Source organism: Echeneis naucrates, chromosome 3 (assembly GCF_900963305.1).
Source record: "Echeneis naucrates chromosome 3, fEcheNa1.1, whole genome shotgun sequence".
NCBI classification, from domain to species: Eukaryota; Metazoa; Chordata; class Actinopteri; order Carangiformes; family Echeneidae; genus Echeneis; species Echeneis naucrates.
In genome coordinates, this window is record NC_042513.1 from 23,393,223 (window position 1) to 23,407,944 (window position 14,722).

At 39.0% G+C, this 14,722-nt stretch overlaps 1 protein-coding gene across 1 annotated transcript in view; it reads left to right on the plus strand.

The window, feature by feature from the left end:
- Positions 1 to 14,722, plus strand: part of unc13c (unc-13 homolog C (C. elegans)) — an 84,436-nt gene that overhangs the window by 49,179 nt on the left and 20,535 nt on the right. Inside the window, exons 17-18 of the mRNA XM_029498578.1 lie at positions 844 to 977; positions 3,431 to 3,516. Of these exons, the coding sequence (XP_029354438.1) occupies positions 844 to 977; positions 3,431 to 3,516 (220 nt within the window). The remainder of the gene's footprint in view (positions 1 to 843; positions 978 to 3,430; positions 3,517 to 14,722) is intronic.

Genomic DNA, 14,722 nt, shown 5'->3' on the forward strand with positions numbered 1-14,722 from the left:
AAATGCATAACAGAGCAAGGAAACAATACTTCTCACTTTTGACTTGACAATGAAAGATACAAATTTTCCACAAAGACTGTAAAGTGAGAAGTGTGGCTGTTAATTGTTGGCTGACACGAGATCCAGCATTGTGTTTAACCACACACTTTTATTGGCAGTGATTTTCAGCAGCTCTGGGCTGATCTTGGAAAACCTCAGTGTTTGCAGGTTGTCTGCTCGACTCAATTGCCACCCTGTTCCTATGAATGGTATATGTCATGAGAGAATTTCTCCAAATCTGACACAGAAATTTGTTTTGAGTCAATGATCAACTGATCAGTCTTTGGATGTTTGAGGTCAGTTTCTCTGGGATCTCATAAATGTCAACACACAGGATAACAGACGACGAAATCCTGAAGAGATGACATTTTAAATCCGAAAGGTCAAAGTTCATATTTATTGTGACATTATGTTTTTCTGCAGATGCAATTTACTGACCAATAACTCAGGAATAGACGGGGAGATTGTGCCCATATTCCCTGCTAGTCCTGTGTTTAGCAGAGGCACAAAGCCATGAGATGGTAATTGTAGTTTTTAACTGGCAGCATTGGGAAATTCATTTTGAATTACTAATACATTAGCAGAGCATTAAACAGACAGGATGGTATCAATTAGATGAATCGGCTTCTAATAATGAGAAGTGGTTTTGCTAATGAAAGAATGTAAATATGTAATATTGTTATGTCTCTGATCTTTTTTTGTTTCTGCGAATCCCAAAACTCATTTTCTTATCATATAGGCTGCCTCATCCTCAACACATTCAAACTGTCTCCTGACTCTGCTTTTTCATTTCCTCCCCCCTAGAGCCGGAAGCAGGACCTTCCCCGGGAGGAGCAGGGTCCATCGATAAAGAACCTGGACTTCTGGCCAAAGCTCATCACTCTCATGGTGTCTGTCATCGATGAGGACCGGACAGCGTATACTCCAGTCATAAATCAGTATGTACTTTTTTATTACCCCACACATGCTTTTTTTGCCAAGAAATCTGTTCAAATACACAAAACTACGCTTCACTGGTTGCAATGGCAACTTGTGGGGAAAGCAAGCTTCACCTCACATAACTTTATACATTTTTGAACATTGCGCAGTTTTATGTAACTGATTTACTAATGTATCCACAACTTAAATTCTTCACAGCTATAAAGCCACACTGAAAACACTTGAGTGTGATTGTAGCAGAGATATTTCTATAAAGCTACATTTTGTAATCAACATATACTGTATGTGCGGCATGTTTTAGTATAGAGATTAAATATTAAATGTTGGTGTTATTTTTATGTATATATTCTTGTATTTGGCCTCATTAAGGCCACATTTGGCTTCATTATTTATCACACAGGATTAGTGAATAAGAGAAATCCATATGTAATAATCATATAAGTTAATTTTAAGGTTGTGTTTTTATTTTGATTTTTCTCAGAATGTAAGGGAAAAGAAAATTGCAGTTCTATCAGTTGATGTAAATTTAAAAAATGTTTTATATTAAGGGCAGCACAGTGGCATAGTGGTTAGCGCTGTCACCCCACAATAAGCAGGTTGCGGGTTCAGTTCCTGGCTCCTTTCCTGGGTCCTTTCTGTGTGGAGTTCAAAATGTTCTTCCCGTGCCTGCGTTGGTTTCCTTCCACCATCCAAAGATAGGCTTGTCTAAGTTAACTGGTGATTCTAAATTGGCCAAAAGTGTGAGTGGTTGTTGGTCTCTGTCTGTCTTTGTGTGTTGGCGACCTGTCCAGGGTGTACCCTGCCTCTTGCCCAATTTGAGCTGGGATTGGCTCCAGCAGCACCGCAACCCTGAAACGGAAAAGCGGTAGATATGAATGCGCAAGACAGCCAGAGAAGCCAGCAGTGAAAAACACTTGATATAGTGAATCATAGATGGATGAATTAAAGGGGAACACATTGTTGCAGAAGTACATAATTGATGGGATATTTATTATGAGAAAGGACAGGTTGTGGTGGAACTGAGGTAGGTGTAAGATGTTTGTGTTTATATCCTTCAACTGGTTTAGCTAATCAAATTAATGATAAATTATATTAGCTGAAGAAAACTGTGTGGAGCTCGCCTCTTAGAAATAAGATGTCTCACTCATACATATCTTCTCAAACTTTGTCCTCCCCCTCCCTTCTTTTCTCCTTCCTCCTGCTGATTTGCAACGCTTATTAAGACTGTTTATGCCCTGAGCTTTCTCTCCTACACTGTCTAATGATAGGTTTTTCAGTATTTATTTTCATTTCCTCCACATTTGCCTGGTCAACTTTCAGACTGACAGCAGCTGAGTTACTTTTTCACAGTGAATGCAGGAGTTGACCTGTTGACTTTAAATAATGGCAGCAGCTGCCTGTGGGAAAATATGTTGTGCTGTGTTGAGAATAGTTGAATGGGAATCTAGCCTTGGAGGTTTCAATAGACTGAACCTTGTAGGTGTTTTTGAAAGTGTAAAAGATAAAAGATTTGGAGGTAATTTATAGAAATACTGCCCACCAAACACCATCATTTATTTAATCAAGAACATGCACAGCGACTGGAGACGTTACAGTACTTTTTTTTTTTTTTAAAGGAGATTTCATTGTTTTCTCACCTTCAGTAAACCTTGTGGGAGCATAACATGACTGAACAATAATCAAGCTGGAGAGGAAGATTCTCAGAGCTCTAGGACAGAATAGTTTTTGGGGTTGTATTTTTCATCTGATTGGGAGCAGAAATCGACCTCATGGTTTCACTGTTTGTTTCTTTTCTACACAAAATGAAGCTACAACATTTAGTGATGGAAGGAGGAAAGTTGTTTGTGTGTGTGAGTGCTTGCGTCTGTGCGTGTGTGCGCGCTCAGGCTTTTTCCTGAGTGTCCCGGCAGAGCAGATGATTATTGCTTCAATAGAAATCGGCAGAGAAATACGCTTGTTGTTGGAAAACAAGGCGGTCTCCAGTGAAACTAAAACATTTCCAGATAAATTGGACTCTCTCTCTCAGGCAGCGCCCTGTCATCTATAAATGTCCTCCCATCATTGTCTTAAGATACGGATAATTAAACCATTGACATGCCACATTCAAGCTACGATTGAAAATCTTTAGGCATTCAACAAAGCAGATTACCTGTCATATAGGTTGCCACTCTCTGCTCTGTCTCTTTCCTTTGCTGTATCATTAGTGCGTGCACTTTTTTTTTTTTTGGACTGTGTTTGAGCTACAGGCACATGAGCCCTATTATGCCCCAATTTAACCAGGTTTGGAAATGACTGGGGATTGTTAGATTATGAGATTCACCAACCATGTCTTCTTGAACATCTGTTAACTCATTTGTTAGAAATTCAGGATGGGCCAAGACAACATGCCACCCAGTCGAGCGTGTCATTGTACGGAAATGAGTCTGATAAGAGTCTGTCTCAATTCCTTCAGGTTTCCACAAGAGCTGAATGTGGGAAAGATCAGTGCAGAGATCACGTGGAACCTCTTTGCCCTGGATATGAAGTATGCGATGGAAGGTCAGTCATAATATTGCTCAAACTGTCATATTCTGTGAGCCTCTGTTTGTGTGTGTGCATGCGTATGTGTGTGTGTGTGAGTAGGGTGTGAATGAAACCTATATGAAAGGAAAGAATAACAAGAATAAAAGATATAATTTCAGTTCACCACATTGATTGTGATACTGTTTCCTTCCTGTGTAACAACATAGGCATAAGTTTAAAGTGCTACTGTGTTATACCTCTTTGTGTATGAATGTGTGGGTCTGTTGGCTGGTGTCGCAGTGTTGTTCATCTGCTGTGTCTGCCTGTGGTCAGCTCAACTGCCTATCTCGATTACACTTCCCTGATTTCACTCTATTGATCAGTGCAGAGGAACTGGAACTTGCATTTGAGATAAACAGCTGATGAGTGGCACAGTGTTGATTTCCAATGCATGCTTCTGTGCTTTGTTACCTGTGTTGTTTTCAAAAGTAGCATTCAATGATGACAGACAAAAAGTGAATATAAGCCAAAGAATAGATGTTTTATTTTTCAATTACTTTTGGAGCCACAACTCGGACATCTAGGGTGAAGGAACAGTGTTATGTCTAACCAAATACGAGTGGGCAGCTTTTTGATGTCTACCATGTCTGTACAGTCTAATAAACTTATTACAGGAGAAATGTATAGTACAATAAGGAATTGCAGGCAGCACCTTAACCCATACTGGGGAATTTTGGGAAGTTACAATACATAATATAGCATGGACCAATACTAATCAATCAGCCTCCTTCACTACCACTCACTCCCAAAAAGTTATTCCGTTGTAGCTTTGCAGTAATTTGAATAGAAAAGATACCCAGACCTAAGTCACACATTGTGTACTTATAATTTGCGATAGTTTCAAACAGATTTTGTATAAGAGTTAGTCTTTCTTTTTAAAAAGCAGCAGATCAAGCAATAAATCTCAGATCTGCTCTGCTGGCAGGAAACGGATGTTCCCCAATATATCTTGGGCTTGACTTCAATCCCCACCTCCTTTTCTCTAGCTCTCCTCCAAAAGGCAGCAAAGCCTCCAGGACATTATTGATTGAATGAGCTGTTACATTTTTTTTAGGTTGGAGGCTTCTGGCGCCAACCCCACAGGATATCAAGATTCACAGAGGGAGGTGGAACGCAGAAGGGAATTAATGTTAATGTGACTAGCGTTGTGAATGAATGTAAAAATAGTTGTGGGTGTGTGTTTGCATTTAAGGACTCAGCGGGGTAGCACCCTTGGTTATGACTTCCTCTAAATGTTCGCTCTGATGCTTGCCCGTAAATGGCAGTGAATTCTCTCGAGCTTTATTACCCAGATATAATGCAGAATGACACTCGTGTAGCACACACTGTGCTGTTTACTAAAATGATATCCCTCTTCTGATCACTTCACGTCAAAGACAGTCTGGACCAAAATTTTAGTTATCAGGGGAATTTAGACCTGAGAGGAGATGATTGATGTTTTCCAACTCAGATCAAATGTGCCCAACCACTCATTCAAGATTATGTTGTGGGCTGATGTGCTGCAGTGTTATCATACATATCGTCACATCTTTCCTCCATTAATCTGACAAGAGTAGAGCTTGAAGAAGAGTAGAGTAAGTGGTAAAAGAAAAGGTCAGTGTTTTCACTTCAGTCAAAGTTTGGAACAGCTTGAGGCGTCTTGGTGGCGAACCTGAGCTTGTTGTTCCAATTCTGCATACTTTATGTTTCTCCCTCACTTTGCATTTAGAGCAGACCGTGCTTCATTCAGAATTATTAGTGATTTTAACTCAGCTACACAGCACACAGACTACCTGCTGCTTTCCCCTTACCAAACCATCTGACGTTGCTATGGCAACTGCAAACTGCAGTCTCTGGATATACTCACACGCCCGTGCATGTAATCATGTAGATTCTGTACATGTAGCGTGAGATCGTTTTAAATGTGACTTGATTTTAGCCAGAAAAGTATGCAGGAGTATTAAGCATATAGATGTGGCCATGCATCAGATTTTAATGAGAAAGTTGTAGATTTATAGATGTGTGTTTATACATAAAGATGTGCATTTCTTTGGAGAGCAGCTATAAAGCAGTATGTGTGTATTATGTGAGATTTATATGAAAACTCGTATTTATTTATTTTTTCACATTCCCCGCATAGTTGAAGGTGAATAGTAAAAAAAAACAACATGAATATTTACTGAAAATGAATAATGCAGCAGTCAACGATATCAGCAGCCTTTGTGTCACACTACTGGTATTACTGAAGCTATATATTCTTGGACTCACAGTGCCTTTTTTCAGTTTTTGGCTGTTGCTACCCAATAGCCCTCCTTTGGCCTAAAGACAAAAAGCAAGTTTCCATCAATATTGTTTCATCATCAGTCGATGAACTATTTTCTGAAACTGCATGTGTTTTTTAGAATAAGAGCAGTAATATCTTTACAGAAACCTGAAGAAATACTCATATATCAAATGCATGTGTGACAACCCTCAAACTGTTAATAACTTTGATAATATTTGAAAATGTATGATACTTATATTACTAATACTAATAACATCTTTAATAAAAGAACAACTGTTGGTTGTTAAGATGTCATCATGAGTACAGCCAGAAGATTGCCAGAAGAGAGTTTTCCACTGAAAGCTGAGATCCAACCACAGCATTTTTTAATATGATTGATTTTACTGTGACTATGAACAAACATCATCAATTCAAGAAATTCAGTTATGGGAAGTCTTCGGCGGAGCATGGTCATTTTCACACATCTTCAGAGTAGCATGAATTTAGTCTTATAAAATTTTATTGTTGCATATATTTAACATCACACTATTCAGAATCAAGAATAATGTGTCATCAACTGAAAAGTACACATCAGTCTGTGAGAAATTAAATTAAATGTGCTTTTTTTTTTTTTTTCAATTAATAAAAGTAGTGATTTAACAGCTAATTCAGCTAAATAATCTTTAAAAGCAAATCAATAATTCAGGTTGGCTATTTTCATGTGATTGCAAGGCTCTTTTTGCAAAGTCATTATACCCCAGTAAATACTGAGGGAGACGGAGACAGCGGTTGTGAATACTGCGTGTTTTTAGGTGACCACCTCCGGTGTTACTGACTGCTGTCACAGCAGGTTTGGGCAATGTGGGTGTTTTTGTGTACGTGTGTCTGATTTGCCTGAGGGTGCCTGTGTGACAAAAGGAGACAAGAATCATGGATGCACTCAGTCACATATCTGCTTTTTCTGCCTCCTTGAGCCTGAACCCACTTCCCCTGCTTTGCCCCATTTGCCTGGTCTTGTCAGTTCATCACTGCCCGCCCACAGCGACACGTGCCAGGAGGAGTACAAGACTGTCATGTTCCTCAAAGGAGCACTTTGTATGAATTATTGCTCATTTTTTTGTTTGTCCTGCTGACTGCCACAGTTCTAGGTTTGTTTTGGTGCAGACTGGCTAGTGGTTAAATGAAGGAGAGTGTGAGACAGCTCATAAATAAGCAGCGTGGCGGAGACATGTAGATTGTAAAACACATGATACTTTTTACTGCATAGACTGTAAAACAGCAAAAAACAGATGGTCGAGTTGACATCTGTCAATTTTACATGAAGCAGCAGAGCTCACTTTATATTTCGTCCTAGGTATCACTCACACTGAATAACATTAGTGTGCGAGTATGGTGCACTTTTGACAATAATGTCTGATTATCCAGCCTATTAAATGTTATATAGTACCCCATAATGCAACACTTTCTTGTACCCTGTGTATTTATTTCTCAGTTGGATGATAAACTGGCTCTTTGTGAGTCATAAAAAAAAAATCTAAATCACACACTATACATTACATGTGTATTTTACATTTTTCCAATATGACATTGGATCTGATGCATTGGGTTCTCCTCTCAGAAGTAAAAATGAGCAATTAGTGGATAAGCAGGAAAAGAAACACATGCAGTTTAGGGGAACAAAAGATTAATTCTGTCAGTGTTAATAGAAATGTTCCTACCAGAAGAGTGATCTCAACAAACAAAAGAACTTCAGATATTGCAATAAAAATGCGCAGAGACACAGGACGCCATGAATGGCTATCTCTAAAACAAAGTAGTGAAACCATATGGGGTTTCTTTAATCTAATACACTTCACTGACTTCAACAAAGATCAGTTGCAAAACAATCCTTCAGCTACACATTCTCAACTACGAACACCAACAATTGATCACACCTGACTGTACTTTCAGGTCAAGTCTTAAAGCTCTGCTGTGCCATTTTGGATTCTCTGTTGTGTAGATTTAGCAATTTAGGAAGCATTGTGGATTCTTAACTGTAATTCCCTGGTTTGTATTTTCACCTTCAGTTTATCTTGTGTGTGTGTGTGTGTGTGTGTGTGTGTGTGTGTGTGTGTGTGTGTGTGTGGAGATGATAGTGTGTGTGTGTCTTTATGTTGAGATGATACCGGAAACCTACAGGAAATTCACTGTGTGTCATTTGTGGATTCTGCAGCATGCATGTTTACATTCCTTCATATATACATTTCTGGAGCAGTATATGCTTTTATGCTGTGAAGGCAAATAATTAGGTGGTACAGGGTAGAAATACTGAGGCGATCCAGGTTGCTGCTCTTTTTTCTCCTCCAGACCAATGGAAGTAATTCAGAGTGACCTGTTTACATAAGAAGGCACAGAGAACTGGCAGAACGGCTGAGAGAGACACCCTGAAGGAGGCGGGCCAGAATGTCCTGCTTTGTTAGCCTGTGTTTCTCTGTTAGTGTGTGTGTGTGTGTGTGTGCGTGCGTGCGTGTCTGTGCATGCAGACATCTTCATCTGTGCATGTTTGCACGCGTTCTGTTGTGAAAAAGAAAAAGAATAAAAGAGGAATCTTTGTATGTGTCTGTGTGCGCACACATGTGCATACGCATCACTTAATGAAGTCTTTGATGCATCCTCTGCTTCCTGCTTGGAGGCCTTTGGTGCTGGTGTTGGTGCAGAAATGGATGCTACTAATTTTAGCATCTCTGTGTGGATCTCTCAATGTGAGAGAGAGCAAGAGAGTGAGAGTGAGAGTGTTAGTGAGGGAGTAGGAAGACAAAAAGAGAGAGGATAAAATACGCGATGGAGGGAAGGAGGATGTCAGTGAATGGCTCCGGCTAAAATCACTCACTCATTCACTCAAAGTAAATACTCCAAAGAGGAAAATGTACTGTAGTTAGTTAGCTTTTTCAATAACCCTTGTTATTTAAAACGTATTTTTTTCAGAAGCAAGAGTTTAACCATTACAGGGAATGTTTAGAGTCAAAGAAATGCCGAAACTGTGTCTCAATTAAAGGTTCATATCCGTATGTTTTGACAACAAAAGGATGCCTTATCAAGAATGAAACTACAGTACTATGTCTGGACTTAGGAATGCTGTAGATCTGCTGCATGGCTGTCTAAAGCCTGTGGTCTTTGGAGCATGTCATTAAAGAGCCAATGCTCCAGCAGCCATTTAACTTAGCTTCAGATTGCTGGAACAACCTCATTCCAAAGAATATTTTAACTGGGTTTCAATTTATGTACCTCAATTATGGGGGTTTTGTTTCCACAGAAAGATGTTTAAGAGCCTCGAGCATGGCTGTAGTTTATGTGTTGGGGTGTGATTTTAATAAGCTGGTCTGTTCAAACTATATGTTTCCTCTTTGCAGTTTTCATCATAGTACTGCACAATTAATTCTGATCTCTCTGCACCCGGCTAACAAGTTACAGCATTTTATATTGATGAGATTTAGAAAGCACCAGGGTCTTTTTCAAGCCTTGAAGGAGTTGAATTCATTTTACACATATAGATCTCATAAATGCTTAATATCTTCACTCCATCATTCAATTCCAGGGTGTTTTCGCAAAGACAAGGTGTTTGTAAAAACACTATCAACAAAACAATTCAAAATCTGTTATTTTAACATAAAAGTGAATATATGGCTTTATAAATGGATGTGCATGGGGGGGTTCAGTCATATTTGGGGTTTTTATTTAAATAATTACACTGCGGTGGTTATTTGTACTTAACCAGAGTGGACTGTTAGATTGGGCAGTCAAGTTTTGTCCGATTGCATTATATCTTTGAGTCATATCAACAGGAGTTAGTGTCTGTAGGCTGTTATGATATAGCAGAGCTGTGTCAGTAGGTCCTGTGATGCAGCTTAAGAAGCCCTTTGACAAAATTGGGTCAGAAGCCAGGATGAAGGAATTATGTCACAGAAAAAAAAACTATGCTTGTCTTGGCTATCGTTCTGGTCCTCTAGTCTCTTCATTTCTTTTTTGTTGGACAAATTTAAGCACTTGGCCTTATGGATATATTCACTGACTGCTGATTGGAGGAGGGTGAACCACAGCAGTTTGTCATTATATCCATGGCATTTAAATCAATGCGGAAGAGGGTGCGTCTGTCAGTCCCTGTGGGCTAAATCAGACAAGATGACATCCTCTCCGGGGACCTTGAGCCTACTCCTCCCTCAGGACAGCCCACACTGTTTACAACCAGCAATGCACAAAAGCGCACACATACACATATAAAAGGATTTGAATGCACCATCGTGCACACACAGGCACACCTTTGCATTCACAAATATTGAAACCCTGAATATGTGTCTGCAGAGGCAATGCGAGTGCATCCAGGCACATTTGATAGTTTTATTTATATATGAGCATTTGTGTATGTGCACACAAAGGCACAGATTGAAATTCAATTTAAACAGGACTTTTGTATTAATGACTAATCATCGGCTTCTCAGTCACATTATCTCTTAAACTGCTGTGCCAGTTACATCAGCCTTTAATGAAAACGTGCCAACACAGAAAAAATGCAGAGCTACATGGCTGGTTTGCATGAGTGGTGTGTTGTTCGTGAACGATTCGTTCATTTTGAACCTTTCGTATGACTCGGGAGTAACAAGTCATCTCAGTGAGCGATTCGTTCTTTTTTCAGTGGCCCACGCATGTTCATTATTCATGTGGTTATAGCAGTAACATGACCGATGCTGTTATTACTGGTGAGGATAGCTATCTGGTGTTAGCATGAAAGTTAACGTTAGCTATGCAGCTATGGGATTAATGTTTAATTTGTCTTTCCATTGGAACAAATTCATACACTAAGGGTCTTCAGTGACCAGGTAGGCTAAAGTGAATAGCCATCACAGAATGAGAATTTTTTAATGATAGGCGGAGCGCCCTCCTATGGGCAAATTAAGTCATCAGTAATTTCAACTCAGTAGGCTATGGCCCAAAAGGGGGCTCCAAGTGAAGCAAACCATGTTCAGTGTTTGAAAGCCATGTTTTTTCAGTCATTGCTCAAGTGACAACAAATTACTCAGTAGAAAGATCCGAACTTCCCATCACTAGTTTGCATAAGGCAAGTAGAAGTGTTGCCACTTTGACAGTGACACTGATCCAACACATTGAAAGAAAAATATTCTGCAATGAATCAATTCTGATTAGACAGTTAATGTACATAGTATGTATATGTGTATATCATAATATTTCATGCACACAAACTTACATTATCTCATGTTCAGGCAGCTGCTGCATTGCTGTGCCTTTGTTCAAACCTTTGCATCATTCACAGGTTGTGAGACACAGACGTGCCTCACCAATAGATAACAAATGTTTCAAGGTCAGCAAAATAACACATTGTTGAGCTGCTGGCTCCTGTCTCTGTGGTGCAACCAAAATAGCACACATCCAAACATGCGCATACGCACACGTACACAGTATGTGAAATTATATTTATTTATTAATTTTTTTTTCTTCTTTGTGTCAGTTTGTGCGACACCATGAGGAGGCCTCAGTCAGCTGAATTTGCATAAACAGCATGAATAAATATGAAGGGACTTACCTTCCAGAATGACAGATTGTCCATTTGAAGGCAACTGACACCATCGGGTTAGAAAATAATTAGTCACCGAGGTGAAATTCATAAATTCATCAATGAATGATAAATTAATGATATCAAGGTTCAACACCCTGTGATTAATTTTTTTAAAGAAGCAAATTTCTTGCACAAAAATGATCTATTGTTTGCAGCAATTTTGGCTGGATATTAAAAGCTGGAAAGGTTTTATCTGGGGGGAATAGTTAATTCTCTCTGTTTCTTTCGCTCTCTCTCTATATATATATAGAGAGAGATATAGATATAGATATATATAAAACTTTCACAGTTTGAATTTTGACAGCATCTCTATATTCTATTGCAAGATTTTCAAAACATTGGAATCTCTTCACTATTCAAACAGTCCCAGTGGGCCCAGGCAGTGGGAAATTATATCTTTTTTTTGCTGATATTGAGAGTTTGCAAAGAGACACATTCTGTCCTTATGTGCTTCTTTTTCTTGAGAGGATATCAGCTCCGTGACTTCCAAACTGAGGTTTGGAAGATGAAACCTTATTGAGGACTCATTGCTCTGGCAGGTGTTTCTCTCCTCAAGGAAGAGAGGCTTAAAATAATAAAGCTTAATATTTGGAGAAACTTCAATTTAGTAAAGGAAACATTGTCATGTTATGGACCTTTTATGAGCTAATATATCATTAATATTGATTTAAGATAATAGGGCCTGCTTCAGATCAACTTACTTTCTTGGAATTTTTCCTGGAAATTTGGTTTAAACATTAACTAGAAATACCAATATTTTGTCTTTTTGTTTGTCAAAAAGATTTGACCTCTTTACTCCTCAGTGTATGCTGCTTTACCAAACGTATTGATCTCTCCTTCACCATGCCCATAACTTGCTGATGTTTTCATTAAGTTATGCACATAGTAAAAGAAAATCCAGTAAATCCAGTTAGTGATAGTGTTGTGTTATTTTTGGAAACAATAAGAAACATCATTCACAGGGAGAACTATTTGAGTTAGAGTTAGGTAGAAACTTAACATTTCATATGTACATCTCTAGCATGTTTGCAATGGATATAATAGCAAACGCACGCACACGCTCTGCGAACACACCAATAGCAGGCTGACCTCTACTTTCCAGTCTCACAGCTGACCTCCACCTGCTTCCTTCAGGTACCCATGTGACAGTGACTGTGTGCAGTCAGAGCCTAGGGCAGAAAGGTTGACATGACTTGATGGCAATGCAAGTGTGTGCATCCCCGTGTCAGCCCCTGTATGTGTTTAAGCTGCCTTTCGGTGCCAGCTCGGTTATTAAAGTGGCATTGCCACAGTGGACCCCTCTGTTCAGATTACACAGCCTCTGTTCCAGAATAACTGCAGGTACCTCTCAACAGTAAAACAATCTCAACTCAATATTCAGGCTGTATAAAGCACCTGCTCCTTCTATGACTCAGGCTGTCTAGGTGAATCCAGGTGAAACCTTAAATCCCTCTGCAATTTCAGCCAACAAAACCACTTGGACCATGAAGGTTTAGGTGTAGATGAGAGCAGTGATCCCAGGCATTTTTTGGTGTTCAGCTCCAACAGACAGTAACTATAAGGTGCATGGATTATTGGGGCTTTTCATTTAAGGTATGTACACGACATTGTAGAACTTGATGCTTCTTTGTGAAAAAGGAGTCCATCAAGATTTTAAAATCTGTGTGCAAGTTGAACAAAAGTATCCCAGGCATTAAAGTATGAGTGATGAAAGTATCTTAAACTCCACTTTATACCTGAAGAGGCTACTTCTGTTTAGGTTATACAATAAGACAGGTTGTCAGTCAACATTGCCAGCTGCTGTTTCTCACACTGTTATACTTAAGTACACTACAGCCTCGGCAAATGTCATCTATTTCAACTCTTTCTTGACATTCACTTACAATAGCTATTTTCAGAGACTATCAACACTACGAAAGGCCCAGGTTTTGGGCCTCAATTTGAGCATATGCTGATATTTGTATTTGTAGATCCGTTTTTTTCAAAGGTCTGTCCAACATCAGTTTAGAAAAAGAGATGGCATTGGGCTGCAGCAAACTGCATGCTACCTTTGGATACATTGTCATATGGGTAAATATGATAATTGCACATTTAAATGTTTTCCCCTGAGCTTAGAGGGGTGTGTGGTGACAGGTTGCTCTAGAGTAAGCACCCAGAGCGTTATTAGGATTAAGTTACAGCAGTGTCTTTGATGTTATGTGCATCTATGTATCTTATAGATGCAGATGTCTGTTTATCTAGATGTCTGTATTTCTGAATTCCTCATTAGAAAAAGATAGGCTTCATTAGTACTGTTTAACCCAGACACAAGGAGGTGATGTACAAAAATGATCGATGTTCACTAATTAAATTCAATCCTTTTGTACCGTTGAAAAGGGGGAAACCCAGACACTGATAAAGTGTGTGATGAATGACAAGTTGTTTCTTAAGACAAAAAAAGTTTTGGCTTTTAAAATTCAATCAACCTTCACTCTTTTAGAGGTTTAGTTGAGGTGGGTAATTTTTGAGCCAGAGGACAATGGGAGTAAAAAGAACGTGAGGACATCAGAAAAGGTTAAGATCCACTGTCCACATGCAGCCACATCCACCCCCAACTGCTACAAAAACCAGAAAATAAATATCTGCACTCTCCAATAGAAAAAGGATTACATGGCCTTTGCATACCAAATGAAAAGTACACAAACAGCAATTGAAAATGAGAAGGAAAAAGTTTGACCAACAAAGGGGAGTCACAGATATTTGGGAAAGACGCACACAGGAAATGCTGGAGTAATGAAGGGAGAGCATCATGAGCTGAGCTTTGTCATGCAGTACATAAAACTGTTGAGGCAGAGCCTCAAAAAAGTGTGAGCAGGTCATCTTCCGAGCCTTCACTCTGTCTTTAGTCTGGGTTTAGTCTGTCTTTCATACAATGTTAGCTCAATCACTGGTCTCCAATTCATTTCCTGTCTTGCACTGTGTTATGATTGTGGAATAGTTTTCATATTGTTGGTCTTTATTTATTTATTTATTTGTTTGTTTGTTTGTCTCATGTCTCTGTTTTATATCTCTCTTTGCTTCACTGGTTTCCTCTGGACAAAGTGACTCAGTAGCAATGTCAGTTGACATGAAAGTCCAACCTAAAGTTGCTTCAGTTCATTTGCAGTCATTGCAGGCTTTTATTTCTTTTTAAGAGAGCAAGATAAACACTCACGCTCATTTTTATTTCCTTACTCTGTGATAGTTTGAGTCTTTACATAATTGAGCCTGTTTAGATGTCAGATTAAAAGCAGCCACTACTGCCCACATCCATTTGATGTTTGAAAGGATATTTGTTCATTTTTATTACTGTG